At 55.7% G+C, this 25,936-nt stretch overlaps 1 protein-coding gene and 1 long non-coding RNA gene across 3 annotated transcripts; both read right to left on the bottom strand.

Moving 5' to 3' along the window:
• Positions 1-3,027: 3,027 nt before the first annotated feature.
• LOC140914353 (uncharacterized) lies at positions 3,028-7,852 on the bottom strand. The gene is made up of 2 exons (XR_012159830.1): positions 7,671-7,852; positions 3,028-4,809 (listed from the first exon to the last, which is right to left on the bottom strand). It is a non-coding gene; the product is annotated as an uncharacterized lncRNA (long non-coding RNA).
• Positions 7,853-10,828: 2,976 nt separating this feature from the next.
• Positions 10,829-25,415, bottom strand: LOC140914352 (atypical kinase COQ8A, mitochondrial-like). Of its 2 annotated transcripts, XM_073351937.1 has the most exons (16): positions 25,240-25,415; positions 22,729-22,835; positions 19,583-19,728; positions 18,658-18,942; positions 18,279-18,345; positions 17,715-17,792; positions 16,343-16,465; positions 15,984-16,069; positions 15,699-15,839; positions 15,084-15,165; positions 14,541-14,634; positions 13,886-14,027; positions 13,479-13,586; positions 13,195-13,260; positions 12,904-12,990; positions 10,829-12,405 (listed from the first exon to the last, which is right to left on the bottom strand). In XM_073351937.1, exons 3-16 carry the CDS (start codon positions 19,718-19,720, stop codon positions 12,127-12,129), a joined length of 1,776 nt encoding a protein of 591 aa, XP_073208038.1. In that variant the 5' UTR covers positions 19,721-19,728; positions 22,729-22,835; positions 25,240-25,415; the 3' UTR covers positions 10,829-12,126. The 2 variants fall into 2 exon arrangements, with proteins under 2 accessions (XP_073208038.1, XP_073208037.1); XM_073351936.1 differs by lacking the exon at positions 22,729-22,835.
• Between the last annotated feature and the right edge of the window lie 521 nt (positions 25,416-25,936).

Here is a 25,936-nt window from a genome sequence, read left to right as displayed (position 1 = left end):
TGAGCATGGTGCAAGAGCCTTCTCCCTTGCAGCACCCACCCCCTTTTCAGCTGTTTCACTGGTTCTGCTCCTGCTTCTACCGCCACCTCTCCCCAGCTGTTGAAATAGCCCATCTGGCTGGTCACCACCTTGTAAACAAGGCTGGGATGTTTGCCCAGCAGAATGGCTGACTCCTCCATAAAATCCTGGCTCCAGATAATCTCTCAGGACAGCTTTCATCCCATGGTCAGTGCCAGCAGAGGATAGTGGGTGGGAAAAATTAGCTCTATGCCCAGGCTATTAGAGGGTGAGCTTGTGGTTATGGTGTTCAACTGGGAGCTAGACAAGATGGGTTCTAGTCTCACTTCTGCCAAAAACTGCCTTTGTAACCTTGGTTCAGACACTGTGCCTTCATTTCCCCAGAGATAAAATGGAGTGGAATAATCCTGCCTTTGTCTGCTTAGACCATGAGCTCTTCATGGCAGAGATTGTGGTTTTGGACAGTGCCTGGCGCGATGGGGCCCCAATCTTGGCTGTGGGGTGCCTGGCCTGATGGGGTTCCTGCTCTTGGTCAGGGTCTCTAGATACTACCATATGTTCTTCTAGATCAAATCCTCTCTGGTCCTGCAAACACTTACACAAATATCTTTACTCACCCAGTTCATTTCATGGTCATGCTCATATGAGCCTAGCAAGAGAACCCCAGAGTCCTGACTAGAGTTGCCAATTTTGGTTGGACGTATTCCTGGAGGTTTCATCACATGACATAATTGTTAATTCCTGGAGAGTTGGCAATCCTAGTTTCTAACTCACAGCCTCCTTCCCAAACTATTAGACTGCACTCCTCCACCAGAGCTGAGGCTAGAACCCAGGAGCTCCGACTCTCAGCCCCCCTGCTCTAACCATTAGACCACACTCCTCTTCCAGAGCTGGCACTCCTCTTCCAGAGTCAAGTGTCCTGACTACTAGCCCTCTGTTCTAACCCAGTGATTCTCAACCAGGGGTACATGGGGGGTACACAGAGGTCTTCTAGGGAGTACATCAGCTCTCCTAGATATTTGCCTAGTTTTACAACAGGCTACACAAAAAGCACTAGCGAAGTCAGTGCAAACTAAAATTTCATACAGACGATGGCTTGTTTATACTGCTCTATACACTACACACTGAAATGTAAGTACAATATTTATATTCCAGTGGATTTATTGTAGAATGATATGGTACAAACGAGAGAGTGAGCAATTTCTCAGTAATAGCGTGCTGGGACACTTTTGTATTTCGTCTGAGTTTGTAAGCAAATAGTTTTGAAGTCAGGTGAAACTTGGGGTACGCAAGAGAAATCAGATTCCCAAAAGAGGTACAGCAGTCTGGAAATATTGAGAGCCACTGCTCTATCCCACTAGGCCCCACTCCCAAGCATGGCTGGAGTCCAAAGGAGGAAGCCACGTGTATTAGCGTCTGAGCAGCTGCAGCCCCAGCCCCTTCTTCTCATCATATGAAACCCCTCCCCACCCCCACCCCCCGGGCCATGGCCTGTCATAGCCCAGCGCTGAGCTCACTGCAGAGCAGCTGGCAGAAGAGAGCAGCCAACACCCCATGAGCTCATAGCCTCCTCCCCAGGCCTAGCCCAGACAGCCTCCACTGACCATGGGGAGGGGTGCTGGCCAGGGAACCCTGTTATCCCAGGGACCACCAGCCGGGTTTGGGGGAGCAGCTAAACTCCAGCCTGGGCAGGAGCCACATGTCCCCTTTGTGTCATCTGGGAGGGAGCCTTCCCCACTGCTTATAGCAGGACTCCTGGGTTCTATTCCCAGCTCTGGGAGGGGAGTGGGGTCTAGTGAGTCAGAGCAGGAGAAGGGGCACCTGAGAGTCAGGACTCCTGGGTTCTAACCTCAGTTCTGCTGATAACATCTTGTGAGACCTTGGACAAAAGCAGGTTTATCGCGCCTCCTGGTGGATACAGTTGGTTACTGCAGGGAGGGCTCGGTGTACTGTATTCACAAGCAGGGGGGAACAGGATTATCATGACTGGAAACCCCCATGCAGCAGCCTGGCCTGACCCGTACCTGGCCTGACCCAGACCTCCTGGCACACAACACCCCCTGCCGCCTGGCCTGACCCAGACCTCCTGACATCTCCCCCCTCGCCTGGCCTGACCCGACCCAGACCTCCTGGCACCCCCCACCCCCACCTGGCCTGACCCAGACCTCCTGGCACATACCCCCTCCTAGCCTGATCCAGACTCCTGGCACCCCCGCCCCAGGCCTAGCCTGACCTGGACCTCCTGGCACCACCATCCACAGCCTGGCATGACCCAGACCTCCCGGCGCACACACCCACCCACCAGCCTTGCTTGACCCAGACCTCCTGGCCCACACCCCATCCCAGGCCCGGCCTGACCTAGACCTTCTGGCACACACCCCTCCCAGGCCTAGCTTTGCCTGTACTTCCTGGCACACACTCCCCCAGCCTGGCCTGATCCATAGCTCCTGGCACCAGCCCTCAGGATGGAGGGGTTCCAGTCTGAGGAGGGTAGTCATGGTCCTGGGATGTGGGTTGATGCTAGTGTTCCCATATGAGCTCCCCCAGGGTCTCAGAGCCTACCTCCCCTTGCCCATCATCCAGAGTGTGCAGCTAATGAGGTAGGGGTCTGGTATCAAGGACTCCTGCTATATCATTAACCCTGTGGTGCCTGGAAGATGCTGGTGAAAAGCTCCCTCCAACCCCCCACACAGATTGTAGAGCCAATAAGGAGCCTCACACTTCTTTGCTGGGAATCCAGTTTATTTCCCCTCCTCAGGTCTTCCCTGTCCACCCAATCATCGCCCGTCCCTCCCACCCCAGCCCCAGGTAACCCCTCGCTCCCTGGCACACCCGCCGGTCGCCATGCCGAGGTCATGGAGGTGAACATACCTGTGCCCTACAGAACTGACAGCCAGGGCGCGGCAGAAGGACTGGCTGTCAATTCATAGGTCATAGGCCTGTGCACTGGGTCTTGGGGGGCTGCTCCTTATCTGCCCTGCCCTCATCCGCTCTTAAAGCCCCTGTGTCCCAGAGCTGCCTTCCAGCCCTGCTGCAGGTGGGAAACCGGCTCCCTAGCTCCCCCCCTGTCTTTGCTCACCCACTGCCCCACTGGCTACCAACACACAAGGGAGAGCTGGCCAGAGCCTCCTCTGAATCTCCAGCAGCTTGACTCCCAGCATGGGACTGGCTATTGTCATCCTGTGTTAGGTGTATTACTGAGATTGGGCCTCATTATTATATATATATATAATTATAGCTTGTGCATTATTAGCAGTATTACAGTACCATGTGGAGGGGGAACAAAATTATGTCACGCTCACTATTAGTGATATTATGGTAGCAACTGCAATCGGGGCCCCATTAGTATAGTATAAAAGTTGTATCTAGAAGCCATTGTGAGGTGCACATTATTAACAGTATTACAGTAACAGCAGGAGGTCCTAACGCAGATCAGGGTCTCCTTCTAGAGTGCACATTATTAGTGCCAGAATGGTAGCATCTAGAGGCCCAGATTGGGCTCTATTATGTGTGCATTATTAATAGTATTATGGTACCACCTGGAGGCTGCAACTGAGCTCAGGGTCCCTGTGGCAGAGCGGGACTCACTCCTGCAGTGCCTCCTGCTGGTCATCCAGGGAATTAGCATTTCCAGCCTCCAGAGCACCCTCTGCAGGCCAGTGTTCCACTTGCTGCTGCCCCCCCCCCCAAGTCCCTCCTAGACCCCGGTACCCCTTTCACATCAGGATGCTGCCCCCTGGCAGTACCCACACAAATCTGGGTCTCCCCCCCCCAGGAACATGGGGAACCTCCACACTCTATCGCCACCTTGCCTCAGTCTTTGGCTACTGCCAGTCACTATCTGGCCCCCGGGGCAGACTGCAGTACAATTGCCACTCATCACCAGCAAGGAGGGTCTGGACCTACTGCTTCTGCCTACCCTTGGGCTACCCTCTGCAACCCCAGTACCCTTTTCCTAGATCTTCAGCCTGGGGGTTTCTCAGGCCGGAGCTCCCCAGCTCCTCTGGCCTTTCCCCAGCCCTGCTCCACTTTAGGTACCTTGCTCAGCTCCTAGCAATCAGGCCCCTCCCTCCCTCTCAACATCTAGAGAGAGGCTAGGTCCTCCTGGCCCACTGTCCTCTTATAAAGGCCAGCTGGACCCTGATTGGGGTGTGGCCACAGCTGTGGCTGTTTCCCCAATTAGCCGAGGCTTGCTGCTTTCCCTAGCAGCAGCCCTCTCGCAGCCTCAGCCCTCTCCCAGGGCTGATTTCAAACCCTTCAGGGCAGAAGTCAGTGACTGCCCAGCTACAGTCCCCATTATGGTGTGTACATTATTCTGAGTATTACAGTAATACCTAGAGGCCATAGCCGGTATACACCCTCTGGGGGTGGGGCTCAACCCAGCATCTCCTACCCCCCCCCCGCCCCACAAACACTCTCTAGCTGATGTTCCTCCCCTTCTGCCCCCTGCTCCATGAGACGCTCCTGACAGCCTATCAAAAATAACAGCAGCCCCACTGGAAACAGGATGAAACCTTCCACATGGAGTTGCTGTTACATCCATTAGGCATCACTTTCTAGCAGGGGGCAGTTTCCCACTAGGCAGGAGGCGGTGTCTGTCGTCACTTCCAGCCCCAGGGGATCATGTGCAATGGGGGCTTCCTGCATGCTGGGATCCGAGTTCAAGGGAAAGCGTTTCTCCAGGTGATGCTTGGACAGTCCAACGCTGGCGCGAGATGAGAGCTGTGTGCGGGACTCAGGTTGGGATAGAGGTAGTCACCTGCCGGGGACAGGGGATCCTGAATTGGGCACCTGAAGGAATAAGGAACCCAGTACCAATTATTAGCATTATTTATTGATTTATCTTCATGTTTATCATGGAAGTGCATTTGGACCAGCCAGGAATTGCCCCTAATGTGTGAGGTGCCAAACACAGGAGCAGATACGGCTTTGTCTTTTCTCCTTTCTTGGGTTGTTTCTCCCTCATTCTGAGATTAGCCTAATAATAAATCATACTAATATTTCTAGAGCATCCCAAAGCATGCCAGAGAGTGCTCCTCAGCACTGAGATGCAGCCATCTCTGGGCTAAATTACTAGGAGTAATTTAAATCAAGACATTGTGACTTGCTAGTGAGACACACAGCCACAACCCTTGATCATGTCTGCACTACATATGTACCTACACAGTACTCCAGAATCCTGTCCCAGCAAGCACCGGACTCAGTACAAACCCAGGGACTGGTTCACAGTAGGGCAGTCTTTTCTTTGGTGGTTTCAAACTTCTGGTCAGAAATATGAAAGTTGTAACACCAGCTAAATGGAAATTGTTTATTCAGGGAGCCCTTGTACGGTGCTGAGACATAGCCGCTTCGGCAGTGGGATGCAAAGGCTGATTATACTGGGATCCCTCACCCGGCGCTGAGATGCAGCCATCGCTAGAGTGGAGTGCAGGGGCTGTTTAACAACGCTACACAAACGTTTAGGACAGGAAGAGAAGCAGGTTTGCTGAAAAGTGAATAAAGGATGCAGACTGGAGCTACCCAAATGACAATCAGTACTGACTGTGAGGGGAGAGCGCCCCCTAATGGCCCTCCAACTCATTCACTGCAGTACAGCCACCCCTAGCATGGCATTGGGATATGGAGGGCAGCACTGGCTGCAAGGGGAGAACGCTCCCTCTGAGCCTCCCCCCCCGCCCACATTCACTGCCGCAAAGCGCCCCCTAGTGCTGAACTCGGGCATTGGCAGGGAGAGGAGAGATCCCCCTACTGAGCCACCCGGAAACTGGCACAGAGTCGCAAGTTCACCATCCATGGGATCGTTAGCCCAGCTCCCCGGCAATAAGGAAGCTGCGGCGATAAGGCATGAGGGGCAATAAAGCAATGAAGCCTGCTTGCTTTACGAGCTGCACTGCATGCAGCACCCGGGCTGGGAGCTGAACTTCACCCCTTGGCATCCAGGGTGCCAAGTGCAGTTAAAGAAGGCTCCTTGATAAGGAGCCATAATAAAAGGACTCTGATCCGGTGGGACCCAAGGTCTCTGACAGATTGTGGCCTGGATGCCTAAAGGTCCAGAGTTTCAAGGAAATGTACTGGGAGGGGGCTCTAAAAAAGTATTAAGGATTTCATTCCTTGGACCAGACAGACCCCAAATGACCTCATTGGATCTCAGCAGGGATCAAGATAGTAAAAGCTCCTGGTGCTGCTGAGTGGGGGCGCTTTCCCTCACAGTCAGTGCCCCCAGTGTGGCACTAGGGGGCGCTGTGCTGTAGGGAGAGGTGTGGGGGGCTTCCATGCCCAGTTAATCTTTAGGGAGGAGCTCCTAGTGGGTGAGTGATTTAGCCCTATTCCCCCATGAACCAATAACTCCCAGGCCAGAAGTGTGGAAAGGAGCAAAGAAATAAACCAGACCTTTCTCCTTCATAAACTATGCCTGGATCCGGCACCAGGGAGGGGACACAGAGGCAAATAGGAACATGGGCCAGGCTGGGTAGGGAAATAAAGGAAGAAACACAGAGATTCTGGAAAGGCAAATTAATTCACATGGGGGCAGCAGAACCCAGGAATTTTGACATTCAGCAGCCCCCCACTAGATTCCCCTCCAAGAGCTGGGGATAGAGCCCAGGAGTCCTGACTCCCAGCCTGCCTGCTCTAACCACTAGACCCCACTCCCCTCCCAGAGCTAGGGCCAGAACCAAGGAGTCTTGATTCCCAACAGCCCCTAGACCCCCCTTCTCTCAAATTCAAGGCAGAACCCAGGAGTCTTGACTCCCAGAATGACAGACTGAAAAGCCATATCTACTTCCTGTTCAGACACCTAGGAGAGTCCTGACTCCAGCTTGGGGCTCTGTCCCTCCCTATTGCTGTGCCACTGGGGGTTGCAATGACATCACAAGGCCAAGTGTTCTGAAGCCTGTGGGGCTTGCCGAGATCCCAAGCTACTTTGCACTAGGACTTCCTGATGGACACATCCCAGCTGGGCTGATTCCAACTGGCCTTCCTCTATCCCCCATGCCATGTCAATGAGAGACCAGATTCCCCTTCACTGCCGATCCCAAACTGTTATGCAGTTGTGTGTTGCTGTGTGCTGTTAAACTGCAGCCATGTCCCACCCTAGAGATGGCTGCATCTCAGCACCAGGCAAGGGATCTTTGTATGAGCAGCCCCCGCACCCTACCGCAGAGGCAGCTGCATCTCACGGCTGGGTAAGGGGCCCCCTGTAGTAAACAGCCCCTGCGCCCAACCCCATAGGTGCCTGCATCTCCATGCCAGGTAAAGCATTCAGGGACACCTTGCAGGGTGCCATGGAGATGGCCCCTGAGTCCCTCCAAGGGGGTTGGGGAAAAGACATGGGCCTGCCCCGCAGGTACATCAGCCTGTCTGGAGACAAATTTCAGAGTAACAGCTGTGTTAGTCCGTATTCGCAAAAAGAAAAGGAGTACTTGTGGCACCTTAGAGACTAAAAACATCTTCTGTATTTTCCACAGTATGCATCCGATGAAGTGAGCTGTAACTCACGAAAGCTCATGCTCAAATAAATTGGTTAGTCTCTAAGGTGCCACAAGTACTCCTTTTCTTTCTGGAGACAAAGGGGTTAAAAGATCAATGGCAGGGTTCAGAGAAATGGAGTGGGGTACTAGATAGATTGAAAGAAAACTTGGAAAGGGTCTTACCTTGGCATCTCCCTAGGGTTGGTCTCTCTGTCTCTCTCCCCTTCTCTGTACCCTTGCCAGCCTGGACCCTGCCAGAGCTGGAGGGACTGATGGGCCGGGCGGGGCTGGGCTATCTTTTCACCAGGAGGCCAGGCCCATAAAGCACAAGCAGATTAATGATTAGCCTGGCTGTAAATATTTGATAAGCACCTCGGGATTCAAAGTACAGCCAGCCACAACCCAGCCCTCCACCCCCACAGCAAGGAGGGGCTGCCCCAACAGCCCGCTCTGGAGGAGTCAAAGGCCAAATTTGGCCTGCCCTGGAAGGACCCCATCTAGGGGCTAAATGTCAATAGATTAGCTCAGTCCATTGCCTCCTGGTTCTAACCCCCCAGCTCCCACTCCCCTCTCAGAGCTGGGGCAAGAACCCAGGGGTCCTGACTCCCAGCCCCCCTCACTTTCACCCACTAGACCCCCCTTCCCTCCCAGAGCTGGGGATAGAGCCCAGGAGTCCTGGCTCCCAGCACCCCCAGCTCTAAGCCACCAGCCCCCACTCCCATCCTGCCCCACCCTCCTGCATTGGCTTTGACCCCTGCAAGAACTCCAGGATTAATTCCCATTCCCATCAACCCTCTTCTCACAGTCCCTTCCCCTTATCTGGGGGTGGGTTCAGAGACCCGGGCAAAGGAAGCAAGCTCTGCCCCCTCCCATGTTTAGAGGGGGCAATTAAGCTCAGAGATAGTGCTTCACAATGGTTAAAGATAAACACTACTGTGCTGAGGGGAGAAGGGACACACCCCAGAAGGAACTAGGACTCCTGGGTTCTATCCCCAGCGCTGGGGGAGGAGTGGGGTCTGCTGGGTTAATGCAGGCAGGCTGAGTGTCAGGACTCCTGGGTTCTATCCCCAGTGCTGGGAGGGGCGTGAGGCCTGCTGAGTAAAGGGGACTCCTAAGTTCTAGCCTCAGCTCTGGGAGGGGAGTGGGGTCTAGTGGTTAGGACAGGTGGATGGGGGCTGGGAGTCATTCTGAGAATAACATCTGGACCGAAATCCCACCACCCTGATTCATGATTGAAGAGCCCCTCCCCAAGCCCAGGATGTGTGCAAACCTTCCCCCCAATAGAGGGGCTCACACACCCCTGTTGTACACCAGCCTGCCGTGGGCACTAAGCAGGTAGTGACTTTTGGCTCCCCTGCCCTGGCACCTGCAGCTCTGACCCTGCACAGGGGAGGTTGCCCCCCTCCCCCACATGTCTCTGGGATGTGCCCCAGTTAGTGGGGAGGCCCAGGCTGGGGATCCTTCCCACACCTTATCTCCAGAAAGCAGCCAGGCAGTTCACTGGCCTGCAGGGCGGGTCCCAGAGGTGCAGGAGAGAGAACTTTCAGTTTTGGTGGCGTGTCAGGGCCAAGGGCAGAGCGGAGGGTGTGTGCATGTGTGTGTACGTGTGAGCTCCCCACTTCCTGGAGATACAATGGGGCGGGGCGGGGGAAGTGCGTGATGAGCCCATCCCAAAGGGAATTGGTTTCCAGGAATCCTGGCCTATGCCACAAACCTCAGCCCTGCACTGAGAGTCAGGGCGTGTTGGAAAGAACCTTGTCCCAGTCAGAGTGAGAGAGAGAGAGGTGGGTGTGTGGGGGGGAATGGCTGGCTGGGGGTATGTGTCTGGCCAGCTGGTTTGGATACAGACCAATAGGTAGATGAGTGGGGGGATGGATGGAGAGGGGAAGTGGACAGCAACGGATGTGTGGATGAATAGATGCCCTGGCTTTCCATGAGTCCTCCTTTCCAAATGGTCAGTCACGTCTATCGCTCAGCACTTTGCTCTTAAATGCAGGTCACTGGAGTGGGCGCGGCTCGGCCTAAGAGAGGGGTATCTCTGCTAGACAAAGGGTTTCTTCCCAATGCCTCCCACAGGACTTCCTAGAAGAGGAGATCCTCGCAGCCAGAGCCCTGGGGGTCAGAGCCCTCGGCTGTACTGGGAGCTATACAGTCCTTTAACCCTCCAGGGCCCTGCCTCAAAGTGAAATTCAGCTCCTGGCCACCTCTTATCATCAATGATCTTGTATGTCATGTGTCTGGGGCAAATGCTAATTCAGGGACACTCCATGCTGCCTCCCTAAATGCCCCCGGCCATTCCCGTGAGATACAGGATTCTTCTGCTCTAAGCTATTGGGCAGCATTGTTAAACAATTCCCCACCCCACCCCACCCCAGAGGTAGCTGCATCTCAGCACCAGATGAGAGATCCTGGTATAAACAGCCCCTGCACCCCACCCCAGAGGCGGCTGCATCTCAGCACTGGGTGAATCAGCCAGAGGGATGAGGGTGCCACTTAGTGGTCAAATGGCAGAAGTGCAGATTCTTAACCTTCTCCCCCTTGGAGCCCTGTCCTTCATCCTCCCCATGTGGCTGAGGGGAGGGATTGGGAACTTATTCCTTGCACCCCCGTGCTCCATCCCCTTCTCCTGCCACCAGGAACAAAGGTGCATGAATGGAAGGAGACACTCCCCCCCCGGCCAACCGCAAGTAGTGCAATGTACAGACATAGCCCTTCAGCTCCATACCCTAGCCCAGCAGTTCTGGCAACACAATTACTACATGACCCTGGGGGAGGGGGCAGAGCCAGAGCCTCACAACCCCGGGTGGGGGTAGAGCTTGGGCTTCAGCTTCGTCCCAGCAACTCTAATGCTGTCCCGGCCCTGGTGACCCCATTAAAATGGGTTTGCAGGCGTCTTTGGGGTCCTGACCCATCATTTGGGAATCGCTGTTGCCTAAACCATCTTGCCCTCAGGATAGATCCACTGCCCACCTTTGGGGCACAAGTCTGATTCCTCTCCCCTATGCTTGGAATGGACTACCTTCTGCTATTCATCTTCCGCCAGCAGGGGTCACTCCACCTCTAGCTCAGCCCAAGCAGCAATTGGGAGCAGCGCAGAAGAGCCTGCCCAACCTATATCTCCCAGACTTGGCTATTAGAAAAGGCCCTGTAATAGCCAAAGTGCATCCTTGAACCCAAGGCTCTAATGTTCCCTCCCCGTTTGTCAGGGGGAGACATGCTTTTAACTAGATCACGGAGCCACTCACACTGGCTGTTGGGCAAGAGCTTTTCTTGATACCATTGTAATGTCCCATTCATTTCCCCCCTTCCCCCAATGGCTTTGCCACACACACACACACCAGTTCAGCATTTCATTCTTTTTATTGGGGATATGGTGGTTGCTGCATTTGGACTACAATCCTCAGAGTTGCCTCTTTGGGAAGACACCCTGACTGCAATGCACATGTGCTGCATTACCTAGAGTTCCACCTAGGGGGAGACACACACTGCAATGTGCCAGCACTACAATGCCTGGCTCTGCCCCTAGGGGGAGACATACACATACTGCAATGCACATGGGCTGCAGTGCTTGGCTCTCCCCCTAGGGGGAGATATCCATACAGCAATGTGCAATGGCTGCAAAGCCTGTCTCAGCCCTTACTTGGAAATGCACACATCACAAACACACAGCCTGGTGCTGCCCCTCGAGGAAGATATCCATACAGTAAAGTGCATGGGCTACAATGCCTGGCTCAGGCCCTAGGCGAGGACACGCATGTGCACGCTGTAGTGAGCATGGGCTGTAATGCCTGGTGCTGCCCCTAGGGGAAGACAGGCACACACCACAATGTACATGGGCTACATTGGCTGGGGAGATACATGCAGACTGGGAGACAGATGGGGTTGCTCCCCTGCTGTGGGAGGGTCATGACATCAACTCCTTTGCTCCTCCTTTGATGCCAGCATGAAGTGGAGGGTTCCCCACAGAGCCACTGGGCCTGGTTCAGTTTCTGGGTGGGGGATCCCAGCTGGGTGAAGAGATGGAAGGAGGGCAGGCCCATGGCGTTTACAGTGGGGGACAGGCTTGTATAGAATTCATCAGCATGACCATGGTGGGAAAAGGGAACCCCCCCAGCTTTCCTAAAGTCTATGACAATTACCCAATCACCTCCTCCCCAGCTCCCTCTGCTTGGTGTTCCCTTTCTTAAGGGTTTCCTCAAAAATCTCATCATCCTGTAAGGGCTCCCTCAAAACTCATATAAGACTTCCCAGTAAGGATCCCTTGAAACTCCTCTCATTCCATGAAGGCTCCCTCAAAACTCACCTGAGACCTACCCATAAGGGGCCCTTGAAATTCCCAGTCCCACCCTTCTATGAGGGCCCCTTTGAAATTCTCCAGTCCCTGAGAGCCCCCCTGAAACTGTCACGAACCTGAGGGCTCCCTTGAAATTCCCATCATTCCATGAAGTCTCCCTCAAAAATCCCTTGAGTCCAGCTCAGAAAGGTCCCTTGAAACTCCGATCATTCAATGGCGCAGGGGCTCCCAATGTACTCTCCACGATGGCATCCCTAAACCCCCAGAACCACCCTGTGGGTGCCACACACCGAAATGTCTGCTGGGCCCCCCACCCTACCAGGACGCCACCCGCACTCTGCAGTCTCAGCCCTCCCGGCCCCAGTAGCGGGCGTAGGCCTGGCGGAAGATGGGCCGGCAGGGGATGCGGGCACCAAGCCGGGCACAGATGAGGAAGGAGCCGGCCATCTTGCGATGGAGGGAGTAGGTCTCTTCGGGGGGCGGTATCAGGCGGTGTTGCAGCATGATGGGCAGGAGGGTGTGTATCCGGTGCGTCGTGTTCTGGGCCCCAAAGTCGAAGGGCCTGTCGGCAGCAAAGGCCTCGCCCAGGATCATCACGGCATCTACGTGGGCATCCTTCATTGCCTGGGGGAGAGGAGCATAGGACAGGCCCAGGGCAGCATGCCTGGTGGCAGGAGGGGCATGGGGGGGTAGTCTGGGGACATGGGGGGCCAGGGTGGTGTGAGAGCACCTGAGGGGCACTGAGAGAGCTGAGGGGGTGGGCAGGGACTGGAGGGAAACATGGTAGAGGAGAGCGAGGCAGGCATGGGGGTGGGTTAGAGTACAGGGCAGGGGGCATAGAGGGGCCTGAGGAAGTGAGCAGAGCCTGGGTCAGGATGGGGTCAGGTAGCAGCGGGGGACAGAGGATGCAGAGGTATAGGGAGGTGGGCAGGACCCAGGGGCACAGAGGTGACCGAGGGGAGCACACAGGCAGATGGGTGGGTGCAGAGAACTGGCTAGGAGAGCCAGGGAAGTTGGGCAGAGGTTGGAGGCATGGAGATGGCTGGGGGAGCAGGGTTCTGCCCCCAAACATCTGGGCACTTGGGCCCATGCTGTGGCCAGAGAGGGGCCCAAGAGTCTCACCTGAGTCTCATAGCCTGTGAGGAACCGAAGCACGATGGATCCCTGCAGTACCCCAGCCCGGTCGCCCTCAGCCGCAGCCTTAATGATCTGGAATCATTAGCAGAGCAGCCCAGAGGCCATGTGAGATGGGCACAGGGCTCAAAACACTCCTGCCCCACTCCCTACAGTGACCTCTGCTGGGAGAGGCCAGGGCTGGAATAGCCAGGAACTCCCCCCACTGCCAGAGCTCCTGCCTTCCTCCCTGCAGCACCCCCTGCTGGACAAAGCCCGCAGCAGTAGTAGTAGTCTCACCTCAATGTACTGATCGGTAAAGGCCTTGTCGAAGCTGCGGGTGGCTCCAAAATCCAGCAGCGCCACCTGGTGTCCAACAGAGGGAAGAGCGGGTCAGAATCAGCTGGGAAACCCAGGTCTGGGATGCGATGTGGGGGCAGGGGAGGGATCAGCCCACCCTCCCCCACAAACCACCCCGGCTGGCTGGCTCTGACATGGGGGGGGCAGTAGGGGGTTTCCCCATTCAGGGAAAGGGGTCGGTGCTGGCTGGCTCTGATATGGAGGGCAACTGGGGGTGTCTATACCTTGCCGCTATGTGGATCATAGAAGAAGTTGGACCAGTTGGGGTCAGTCTGCATGTAGCGATAGTGGAAGAGCTCCCGCACGCACAGATCAAGGATACTGGAGCAGATCTGTGGGGATGAGAGAGAGCCCAGCCTGAACACAATGGCCCCCAGTCCTGCTATGCCCCCTCCCATGACAGGTTCCCTCCCCCACTAGGATCAGGCTGGGAACCGCCGAGCCCTGGCTCCACATCCCAGAGTTAAGGTGAAAAGGGTCAGGCATGGAGTGGGGTCTGCGGGCGCAGGATCCTGAGGCAGACGTGAGCAGAGGGCATCCAATGGGAGGTCCCAAGGGGGCATGAGAGAGACTAGGAATGCGTCCCAGCGCATGGGATCCTGTGTGCGTGCGAGTGTCTTCCCCCCCTCACCCTGTTGCGTGTCTCCTGGTCCAGCCCCTGGGCCTGGTCGAGGGGGAAGCCGGGCACCAACTCCGTGGTCAGCACCCGCTGGGTGCTCAGCTCGCTAATCACCGACGGCACATAGAACACCGGGTCGCCCTGCAACAGCTGCCTGTGGAGGGAATGTAACAAGAGAGGCTGTGTCGGTGTAGGCTCTGTTCCAGCCTAACCCCGCCCCCCCCAAACACACACACACAGTGGGGGACTCTGCCTGAGTGGTCGCCTGCACCATCCCCACGGTGACTGCCAGAGCGGCCACCTGTACCATCCCTTTACCAGGCAGTTGGACCAATGTGTACCATCTCCCAGGCAACTGTGCCAGAGTGCCCGACTGTACCATACCTACCAGGTGACTGTGCCAGAATGCCCGACTGTACCACTCCTCCAGGTGACTGTGCCAGAGTGGCCAACTGTACCATACCTACCACGTGACTGTGCCAGAGTGGCCAACTGTACCACTCCTCCAGGTGACTGTGCCAGAGTGCCCGACTGTACCACTCCTCCAGCTGACTGTGCCAGAGTGGCTGACAACACCAGCCCCAAGGCAAGTGTTCCAGAATGGCTGACTGTACCATCTTCTGGGCGACTGTGCCAGGGTGGATCTGACACTGACATGGGCACTTACTGAAATCTCATGGCACAGGCAGCCTCCCGCTTGTAGTCGCACTCCAAGGCCAGCTCACGGCTCATCACCTCGATGGCATGTTCAGGGAAAAGCCCTGCGGGGAAGTGGACAAGGAAGGGATGTCAGTGCCAGCGCCCAGCTCAGCCCAGCACCTGGGAGCCTAGAGTGAGTCACACCCTCTGTCACCTTCCAGAGACAGGGAAACTGAGGCACCCAGCAGGGAGGGGACTTGCCCAAAGCCAAATATGGTCAAGCTTGAAACCCAGGAGTCCTGACTCCCAGCCCCTGTTGCTCTAACCCACTAGATCCCACTCCCCTCCCAGAGCTGGGGATGGAACCCAGGAGTCCTGGCTCCCAGGCCCCTCCCCACACACACCACGCTCGCAGAATGTCATTAGAAGAGTTGGGATTTGGCCAGGAGACCAGGAGCCCGATTCTTGGGGGAAGGCCTAGGAGGGCTTGGGCACTCTTGGGACCAGGAGGGAGCAAGGCCGTGATAGCACCGGGGGGGGAATGTGGGCCCTTGGGCCTGGGACCTGGTACCTTCAGGCAGCGCGTTGCTCAGACTCAGTAGGGAGATGAGGTTCCGGACGTCACTGTTGATGCTCTGGGCGATGCCTGGGTACTGGGGGAAAGGGAAATGGCGTCAGACCCAGCAGCCATGGGGCCTGCCCATGGCACAGATGTCACGAACCAAAGAGGGCACGGGGGGCGGGGGGACGGGCACGGGGGGGGGACTCAAGGTGCTCAAAGGAGGAGGTTAAATGCAACCACTGGTGGGCAGGTACAGGAAGCTCCTTCAGTCCAATCACACAGATGCCAAGACCTTTCCCATCAGCCTCTTGGGCAAACAGGCACCAGCCACAGAGGGCCAGACTGGGACATGGTGGCCAGTTGAATGGGGTGAAATCACCAATACCCAGTGCCCCGGGAAACCAGCTTCTAACATGGCTACCAGTGCCCCGGGGGACCGGCCTCCAACATGGCCACCTTCGTCCAGTGCTCCGGGGGAAGAGGCCTCTAACATGGCTGCCACCAGTGCCCCAGGAAGACCAGCCTCCACATGGCCGCTGCTCTGCTTGCTGGGAATTCGGGTTTGCTTGCCAAGATGGAGGCTGCCTGCAGGGGGATCTGGGCTCGCCTCCGTCCTGCTGATACCTGGATCTTCATGGCCACATTGCGCCCATCCAGCAGCTGCGCCAGATGCACCTGCCCAATGGAAGCAGCAGCGAAGGGGCGTTCCTCAAACCAGGCCAGCCGCCTGCGCCAGTCTGGGCCCAGCTCGCTGTTCAGCACCCCCTGCATGGAGAAGGGAGAACAGCAGGGTCAGTGCCAACCATCCCCACCCCTTGCACCCCCACACCTCAGGTTTGGGCCCCCCACCTTCCCATGACCCCCCAGTCCTCCCCCTTCCGAGTCTGTCCCCTCCCACAGCCCACTCACCATCATTTGCTTAGTGGGCATGAAGTCAGCGCTGTGCCTGACCCTCTCAAAGATCTTCTGGAGCGCAGGGTTAATAAGGGCGTCGTCTGGGGGTACAAAGCAGAGGAGAGCATCAGAGGCTGCGTTGGGGGGGATGTGACATTGGGGATGCCAGGCTGCAGAGAAGGAGCAGTGGGGTGACACTGGGCAGAGCGAAGGGGGGTCTGGCTGGGGAACTGTCACCGCAGCAAGCCCCACACCTGGGGGAGGCAACGGAGTTCAGTGCTAGGGAGCCCTTGCAAATAGACTGTAGGGAACAATCCCGCCCTGGATTTGGGGGTGTTGGCAGCCCCCATCCCCCAATCCTCCCGCCTCCTCACCTTGGATGCTCAGCATCTGGCCAAGTTTCAGGGCCGCGCCCCGCACCTTGCACAGGGTCCGGACGATCCGCTCTGCATTGGCTTCAGACAGGAGGGCACCTGAGCTCGAGCATGATGGCTCACCTGGGGGTGGGGGGAGAACAAAGTAGTGGTCAGGTCAGAGCTAACCCCCCCATATCCTCTGGGGAGACCCCCCACAACAGCACAGATCCCTGCCTGTCAACCATAGCATCACAGATCTGGCAGCCAAGGACCCCCTTCTGGGGGGGAAAAGGGGGTGTTGCTCACTGGAGCTGGGTGACCCTTTTCACCCCACCCATTACTTCACTGACAAACAGCAATTCCATGACTCCCAAACCTCTCCCAAAGGCTTGTGGATTTTGCCACTTTTTTCATTTAGACATTTTTCAATCTTGCAGCACAATTTGGGAGAAATCGCAGGGGCTGGCTGGGCCAGCTCTGAAACAAAATGTTGCGATTTTGCACCTTGAAACAACTTTTTGATCTAACACGTCCTTCCATTAACAGTGACAAATCGTTTCCAGAGGCTCTGAAGCCCAAACAAAATGATTTGTTCACCCCCCCACCCCGCCACCATGAATCCTTTCCAACCTGCCAATGACCCACCCAGCGCTAGTACTCCCCCTGCCCCCCACATCACCGGAAAAGCCCTGCTGGCAAGGGGCCCCGCCCTGCCTGGCTGTCACGTCCAAATCCCCTGCCATCTGATCCCAGCCTTGGCACTAGAATCACACCGGCCATTGGCCCAGCTGGCACCCTGCCCTCCAGCCCAAGCCACAGGTTCAAGCCTTTGGTTGTGACATGCTTTTCTCCCCACAGGAGACAATGAGGTCACAGGAAAGATGCACCCCACTCCCATTGCGCACACACAGGGCAGGGGTCTCCAGGCAGCCTCAGTGCACCATGGAAATGGGTGTCCAATAGTGTAAGATTTTAAGTGTGCATGTGAGCCAGGGAGTGTGAGATTCTACGTATGCATGTGCCCAAGCGTGATTACTTGTGCATTGAGCCCCTGCCCCCAGGGCAGCTTCCAACACTGCTACTGTTGGGGGTGCGTTAGTGTAAAAGGGCCCCAGGTGTATCACAAGAGCATGTGTGTCCACATGTGTACATGTGAATGAGAGTGCAGAAGGATTCCAATTGTGTCTGTACCTGACCACAGGCGTGTCTGAGTGTGCAAGAGGGATTTCAGTTATGTCTGTACCTGACTGGGACCATGTCTGAATGTGAGAGAAGGATTCTGATTGTGTCCATACCCGACCACCAGTGTGTCTGAGAGTGCGAGGGAGATTCTGATTGTGCCTGTCCAAGTGTGTGAGTGAGTGGGCTGCCACCAGTGTCCTTCACTCACCTTTCACAACCGTTTCTGTCCGGAAGGATTTCTTGGCAGCTTCCACCAGGACCCCGATCCCGACGCTCACAGCTAAGCCTAGGGGACAGAGTGGAGGAATAACACACCAGGCCAACCAGCCCTACTTCACTGCTCTGCAAGCCGCCCCCACACTGACCTCCAGAGCCACCCACCCGACAAAGCATCCAACAAGTCACCCCTTAAGCCCCATGGAGATGCTGACACGGCTCCTGGGAACACTTTTCTTCCTAACCTACTGTCTCCTGCTGCCCTGGAGGCTAGACCACTAGTCTCTGTGTGTGTGTGTCCAGACCGGATGCAGTAGGACTAATGCTATACACAGCACAGTGCCCCCTGCTGACCTGCCTCTCCTGACCCCACAGGGACCCATCCCCCGCCAACTCAGCTGCCATGACCGATTCAATGCTGGGCCCCTCTGACAATGAAGATTGAAGCTGGGACCCCCTAGAGGGGAAATGCCCCGTGTCCCGTCCCCTGGGTCAGCTGGGGCCCTTGTGCAGGGAAGACCTTCCCTTATCAGGGCATGCGCTGGATGCTTCTTACCCCCAAAGTTGGCCAGCCTGCCGAGCCGAGTTGCGGGGACCTTCCGCTCACAGGATTTGTCACTGAGCTGCAAAACAGAGCGGGGGTGACTCTCCCAGACAGCGCCTGTCTCACCCCATGGCAGTATGGGAGCAGAAAGCCCTGTGTACTCCTACACACTGCCTGGTCACAGACAGAAATAAAACCCAGGAGTCCTGTCTCCCAGCCCCCCTGCTCTAACTCACTAGACCCCACTCTCCTCCAGCAGCTGAGGATAGAACCCAAGAGTCCTGACTCCCTGTTCTAACCACTACACTCCTCACCTCCCTGAATTGAGAATAGAGCCCAGGCACCCTGATTCCCAGACCCCTGCCCTAACCACTAGACCCCACCCCCTTACCATATGCCTGTAGGGCCGGATAGGTGGCACCTTGGCGTCTCTGGCCTTTTGCATGTCTTCAGCTGTCAGCCTGCCCACTGCAGGAGAGTTCTGATGGTACAAGCGCCAGGGGCCCATGGAGCGGACCAGGAAGAGGGACAGGACATGGTCCAGCTGTGATGTCCACAGCAGAGAGCCAGTGCCTTGCCCCAGCACAGGAGACCAGCACCCTGGGTGAGCAGGTCTGGGACTGGCAAAGGATTTTGGGATAACACCAGGCATAATGGTCCAGTCAGAGCTGCAAGTCTGGAAAAGGGGAGAAACATCACCCCTCTATGGGTGGAGGCTGGGATACTGTCTGGTACCTCGTGTCCCAGTCTCCTCCCCCCACAAGCCAGCCTGTCCTCCCACCCTAAACCAGATCGACAGTGTCTCCTAGAGAGGAAAGGCCCCAGGCCTCATTCCTAGCCCCCTTGGGTCATCGAGTCCTCCCATCCTGGGGCCAGACTGGAGCTGGCCCCCCCTAGAGGGGAAAGGCCCTGTATCCCATTCGCAATACCCACACTCCCGTCAGAGAATCAGGCATGATAACAGACTTTAAATATGTAAAGGGCTGTTATAAAGAGCACGGGCATCAATTGTTCTCTGTGCCCACAGGAGGCAGGACACGAAGTAATGGGCTTAATCTGCAGAAAGGGAGATTTAGATTAGATATTAGGAAAAACTTTCTAAGGGTAGTTGAGCTCTGGAACAGGCTACCGGGGGGAGGCTGTGGAATCCTCGTCATGGGAGAGTTTTGAGAACGGGTTGGACAAACTCCTGTCAGGGATGCTCTGCGTTTACCTGGCCCTGCCTCAGCACAGGGGGCTGGACTTAATGACCCTTCAAAACTCCTTCCAGCCCTACATTGCTATGATTCTAATCTTCTGGCCAGACCCATTTGTACCTTGGCTCCACTCCTGATGCGGTCCAGGTTCCTCTGGCGGCTCCCTGATGCTGACGCAAAGCGAAGAGGGGATACTGGGAACTCCCCCAGGGTCCGGCCAGCCAGGGGGAGCCCTTTCTTCATCACGATCTCAGCCATGGAGGGCTCTGCAGAGAGGGAACCACTAAGAGCTCAAGGCAGGGAGCTTGCAGCACAGAGACACATAAAGCCCTGCCCGGGGACATGTCCTGAACCCACCAATGGGACATAGACACCCAGCATGTGAAGGAATGACCTGGAGTGGTCCCCGAATGTACAGGAGGGTGGGCTAGTGGTTAGAACAGGGGGCGGGGAGTCAGGATTCCTGGGTTCTGTTAATAAATATCACAAACTATAATATTAAATTATCCAGGATTATTTACATATCCTCACTGGGTCACCAGCCTAATAAACTTTGCTCCAGAGCCAGCAAAAAAATCAAGGAGTCCTGACTCCCACTCCCTGCCCAGAACTGGGGATTGAACCCAGGAGTCCTGACTCCCAGCTCCCCCACTCTAATCACTACAAGCCTTCTGAAGTAGCGTGGGTGCAGGAGAGCCCCCTAACCAACGGATTTTGTGTAGCCCTTAAAAGGCTGGACAGTGAGGCTGGCATCCTGCCTCCAGCACCTTCTAAACTCAGATACCCCATTCCGCTCCACACTGCCCTATAGCCCTCCTCCCCCGGACAGCTCTGGGGCTGACCCCCTGGGGACCAGCAGAGGCGGCAGCATGGACAGCTGCCAGCTGCTCTTAGCCGTTGTGCCCCAGGCTACAGACACTGCTAATCTGTGAGCATGAGGCTACGTGCAGAGCGGCCAGTGTAGCCCATCTGGGTGCCCCTGGCTGGCTGGCCACTGCCCTGGAAGCAAGCCTTGTTAACCCTTAGCTCACTGATTCCCCTTGTTGATCAACCCCTCCATGTGAAGCATTCACACTGCCCTCCCGGAGCCAGGGACAAAACTCAGGAATCCTGACACCCAGCTCTGATCACAAGAGACCACTCTCCTCCTATAGCTCAGGAGAGAACAATGAGTCCTACTCCCAGACCCTCCCCCTGCTCTAACCACTAGACAACACCCCCTTCCAGGGCCAGAACCCAAGATTCCGGGCTTCCAGCTCCCCCTATTCTAAGCTACTAGATCCTCTGCCACAGCTGGGGATAAAACCCAGGAGTCCTGACTCCCAGTTTCCCTGTGTTCTAACCACTAGACCCCATTTCCCTCCCAGATTTGCACTAGAATCCAGAATCCTAACTCCCAGCTCTAACCACTAGTCCCCACTCCCCTTCCAGAGAATGGGAACAGAACCCAGAAGTTCTGCCTCCCAGTCCCCACTATCTTTCTTCTAGAGCCAGGAGTAGAACCCAGGAGTCCTGACTCCCAGTCTCCCATGTCTTCACCATCTCTCTTCAACAGAGGCTACGGACTAACAGGCCAGAGACTGAGTTCCCTTCTACCACCAGAGGGGTTACACCAGAGACCCACTGCTACGGGTAGCATGGTGGCTTTGTGGGGAGGGGCGGTTCTCTCTACTGCAGCCCCCCGACTCGGAGCACCCCCAGACAGAGCATGTTCCCAGAGGCTGCTGAGTCAGCACCTTTCCTCCGCACTGGGAGACGCAGCTGTGGTCAGACAAAAGGCGGTGCCACTCCTCTGAGTCACCTAGTCCCATCCGGCAGGAGCACGTTTGAAATGTGCTGGGGGCCAGAGAATTTGAGATGCACATGCACACCCCACCTCATCCTGTGACCCTCCACTCACTTGTTCCCTCAGCTTGGGGTCACTCACAGAGCACGAGGCATGGAGCAGAGAGGAGGAACTGGCAATGGATGAACCCAGGAGTACGGATTCCTAGCTTCCCCCACTGCTCTAATCATTAGAACTGACTCTCCTCCCAGAGTCAGGAATACAATCCAGATGCAAAGTACAGGGCATCCGGAGTTCCAATTCCCCACTGCCCCCAAATCCAGTTTTGGAAAAGTCACACAAGCCTGCTATTGAATTTTTCTCCAGGACATATAGGCAGGAGGCAGGTAACTACTGATCAGTCAGGACTCCTGCGTTCTATTCCTAGCTCTGGGAAAGGTGTGGGGTCTCATGGATCAAGAAGGAGTGGCTGGGAGCCAAGACTCTTGAGTTCATCTATTCCCAGCTCAGTCACTGGCCTGCTGTGTAACTTTGGGCAAGTCATTTACCTCCCCGTACCTCAGTTTCCCCATCTGCAAAACACAACTAATGATACTGACCTCCTTTGTAAAGTGCTTTGAGAACTGAAGATGAAAAGTGCTATATAAGAGCTAGGTATTATTAACTGCGATGTTGCACAGGGATTGCTCACTCTGCACTGAAATGCGGCCACCTCTGGGGTGGGGCACAGGGGCTATTTAAACAGGGATCTTTCACCCAGTGCACAGTTGCAGGCTGGGATCGCATCAGCTATTTATATAGGGATCCCCCACCCTGTGCTGAAATGCAGCCACCTCTGGGGTGGAACATGGCATGAGTTTAACAATGCACAGCAATACTGTACAAAACAGTTTAGGATTTTGTCCATTCTGATTTTAGAGAGTTTGCTGTAAAGTCAAATTTGGCTCTAAACGTTGAGATTTTCCCAGGTTTACAAAACCTGAGACCAACTGAAAGGGGTTGGGAGTTTTAAAAATTCCAGTGGGGATCATTTTTATTTCAAACCAAAACAAAGCAAAATCTGTTTCTGGCCTTGAGCAATTTGCAATCAGACACTGCAGCACTGAGCTGGGACATGAGACCCCGAGGGTGAAATGGACTAGAAATTGATTCTATAATCAGAAGTGGAAATTGACAGATAGCTTTTCAGTGTCTGCGCTGAGAGGAATGAAAGGTGCCACCTTGCCTTAAAATCTCTCTATCTATGGAAACCACACAGAGCTCCATGTAAATTTGATTTGTAAAATTCTTTCTATTTAAACAATTTTTTAGGTTATCAAAGGAAATTGGGGTGGGGGCAGGTTCATACAGTCTATTTCCCACCTCACCCCACCCCAGAAATCTTTAATACACCAACACTGGGGCTCCACGGCTAGATTGGAAGCTCTTTGGGGCAGGGACATCTTTTTGTTTGTATAGTGTCTAGCTCAAGAAAGCTTACCTAGCTCACCACCCAAGAAAGAGATCTTGGAGCCACCGTGGATAGTTGTCTGAAAACTTCTGCTCAATGTGCAGCAGCAGTCAAAAAGACTAACAGTCTACTAGGAACTATTAGAAAAGGGATAGGAAATAAGAAAGAAAATATTATAATGCCTTCTATAAATCCATGGTGCACCCGCACCTTGAATACCATGTCCAGTTCTGGTTGCCTCATCTCAGAAAGGATATTGTGGAACTGGAAAAGGTTCAGAGAAGGGCAACAAAGATGATCAAGGGTACTGAACAGCTTCAAACAAGGAGAGATTAAAAAGATTAGGGCTGTTCACCTTAGAAAAGAGATGACTAAGGTCTATAAAATAATGAATGGTGTGGAAAAAGTGACTAGTGAAGTGTTATTGACACTTTCACACAATACAAAAAAGCAGGGGTCACCTGATTAAATTAATAGGCAGCAGGTTTAATGCAAGCAAGAGGAAGTATTTTTTCAGACAACACGACTAATCTGTGGAATTCAGTGCCATGGTATGGCAAAATTATAAAGGGGTTCAAAAAAGAACTGGATACATTCATGGTCCATCAGTGGATTAGCCAAGATGGTGAGGGATGTAGCCCCATGCTTGGGGAGACCCTAAACCTCTGACTAACAGAAGCCTGGAGTGGAAGACAGGGGTGAATCACACTATAATTGGCCTGTTCTCTACACCCCCACCTCCAAAGCTCTGGTACGGACCACTGCTACAGACAGGATACTGAGCAAGACAGAGCATGGTCTCACCTAGTATATAGCAGCTCTTATGTTCTTACAGTGGGGCTCTGGTCCATGACTGGGGCTCCTAGGGGCTACCACAAATAAACATCTTTGTGAGGCTAGTTACAGTGTTGAGATCTTGCTGTTCTGAGATATTTGTTGATGGCTGGCCTCATTAGTCTGGGCATTTGAACTGGTGGCCTGAGATCAGTGGTTTCCAAGCGTGGTCCCCGGGATCCACGGATTATGTCTGAGATTTCCAAAGGGGTCCGCACCTCCATTTGAAATTTGTTAGGGGTCCTCAGGTGAAAAAAATTTAAGAACCACTAGCTTAGAGGGCAAAGGCCCAGTCAGAGGCTGGATTTGCTGGTGTCCCCTGCAGGGGAAAGGCCCTGCATCCCAATCATTCCCATGTCATTAATATATCATAGATCATAGAATATCAGGGTTGGAAGGGACCTCAGGAGGTCATCTAGTCCAACCCCCTGCTCAAAGCAGGGCCAATCCCCAATTTTTGCCGTGATCCCTAAATGGCCCCCTTAAGGATTGAACTCACAACCCCGGATTTAGCAGGTTAATGCTCAAACCACTGAGCTATCCCTCCTTATTTCCCTTGCAGTTTATAACAAGCCCAAACCGACCCCCTCCTAGCCAGCAATCAGGGGTCATTGCTGCTGCCCCTCACTCCCTAGCCACGGGGTTAGGAAACTGACCAGGCTATGGACATGGGATTAGGGCACTTTAGTCTAGGCCCAGGGATGTAGCTTAATTTGGATGCAGCGCAGAATTTGGGCACTGGGCTGGATCCCAGGGCTATAACTGGCTCAGATTCCCTCCCCTCTGTCTGTAGCCCTGTCTCCTCCCCCACCCCCCCCATGCCCTGTGCATCACAGCGCGCTCCCCCCTTCCCAGTGCTGCAGCAACGAGCCCCGCTCGCTCCTACTAGCCTAGCCCAGCCCAGGCGTTGCAACAGCCCAAGCCCGGGGCTTGTGTGCAGGAATGCACGTAGGTTCGCATAGGCATCCACCACGTCCCCTGGCACCCAGCGCCAGCCCCACCAGCGGGAGGAGGGGGGGGCGTGGCTCATGCCTTAGGAGCATCCCCTGCAAACCACGCCCCCATCTCAACCCGGGCGCCCCCTGCCAGCCCCCATCCTCTTATCCCAGCTGGGGCAACCCCGGCCCCGCTCTCCCACCCCCACCCGAGCATCCCCCCTCCAGCCTCGCTCCCCCATCCTCCCTCCAGCCCCGATCCTCTCACCCCAGCCGGAGCACACACACCCCGCCAGACCCGCTCCCCGCAACCTAGCCTGGGCACCCCCCTCCAATCCCCCGAGAGCCGTGCTCCCCCCAACCCCGCTCGAGCATCCCCCCTCCAGACAGACAGACCTGATCCTCTGATCCCAGCCGGGCACCCCGCTCTAAACTCCGTGAACCCTCCTCCCCACATCCCCGCCCAGGCATCCCCACTCCAGCCCCGATCTTTTCACCCCAGCCGGAACAGCCCCCCCCCCGCCTGACTCGCTCCCCCCCACCTAGCCTGCGCATCCCCCTACACCTCCACCTCCTGCGAGCCCCGCTTCCCCCATCTCTCCCAGGCAGCCCCCCACCAGACCCGCTCCCTCCCATCCCTGCCCAGGCATCCCCCCTCCAGCCCCGCTCCCCCCTGCCCCGCCCGGGCATCCCCCCACCAGCCCCCCGCAAGCCCCGCTCCCCCGTCCCTGCCGGGGCATCCCCGCTCCTCCAGCCCCGCCCTTGTCCGCACCCAGAGGTTGCTTCTCTGCGTCCGCGGTCCCCAGAGAGGCAGGGGAGGTCTCAGTCTGTCGGATCCCGGGGAGGGGGGAGCTGGACCCGCTGTCCCGAAGTCTGGCCCGGCTGCTGCTCCCCGAGCGCTTTTGTTCCCAGCCTAGCAAGTGGCCCCACTGCCTCTGCCGCCCCCATCGCTCCCCAAGCCAGTGGCATGACGTCCCCGTAGATCCTGGCCAATGGGAGCTAATGGGCGTGTCCCTTACCTCCCCCCCGCCCCCCCCCTTGCATACCGGCGACTTGCCCTGTGACACTGGGCTGGCATGGTGCTCACAGGGCACCCTGAAGCCAGCCACTCGCTGCCCATCATCCACCCTCCGCTGCTCTGCCGAGGTTGCCACTTAGTGGCCAATTATTTTTGGGGGTGGGGGAAAATAACAGGGTCACCCAAAGGCTCATTGCTCACAAGGAGGGGCCGGCAGGCTGGATGGGCAACCTGTGACACAAGGTGGCAACAAGCTCCTTGTAGGGGACTCTCCGGCTCCTGAGCCAGACGGGAGCCTGCAGTGGGCTGTCCAGGGGGACATTAGGTTAAATGTCCCCCAGGGTGCCCAGCTGGCCTCCATGGTGCGGGGTGGGTGGGTCTGGGTGTGGCTGCTGGATCTGCAGGGTGCATGGGGAGTGGAGAAGTTCCTAGCAAGAGAAATAAAAAACAT

The sequence above is a fragment of the Lepidochelys kempii genome, chromosome 7 (genome assembly GCF_965140265.1).
Source record: "Lepidochelys kempii isolate rLepKem1 chromosome 7, rLepKem1.hap2, whole genome shotgun sequence".
Taxonomy (NCBI): domain Eukaryota; kingdom Metazoa; phylum Chordata; order Testudines; family Cheloniidae; genus Lepidochelys; species Lepidochelys kempii.
The sequence above is the reverse complement of the archived record's forward strand: the minus strand, read 5'-3'. Positions and strand labels throughout refer to the sequence as shown.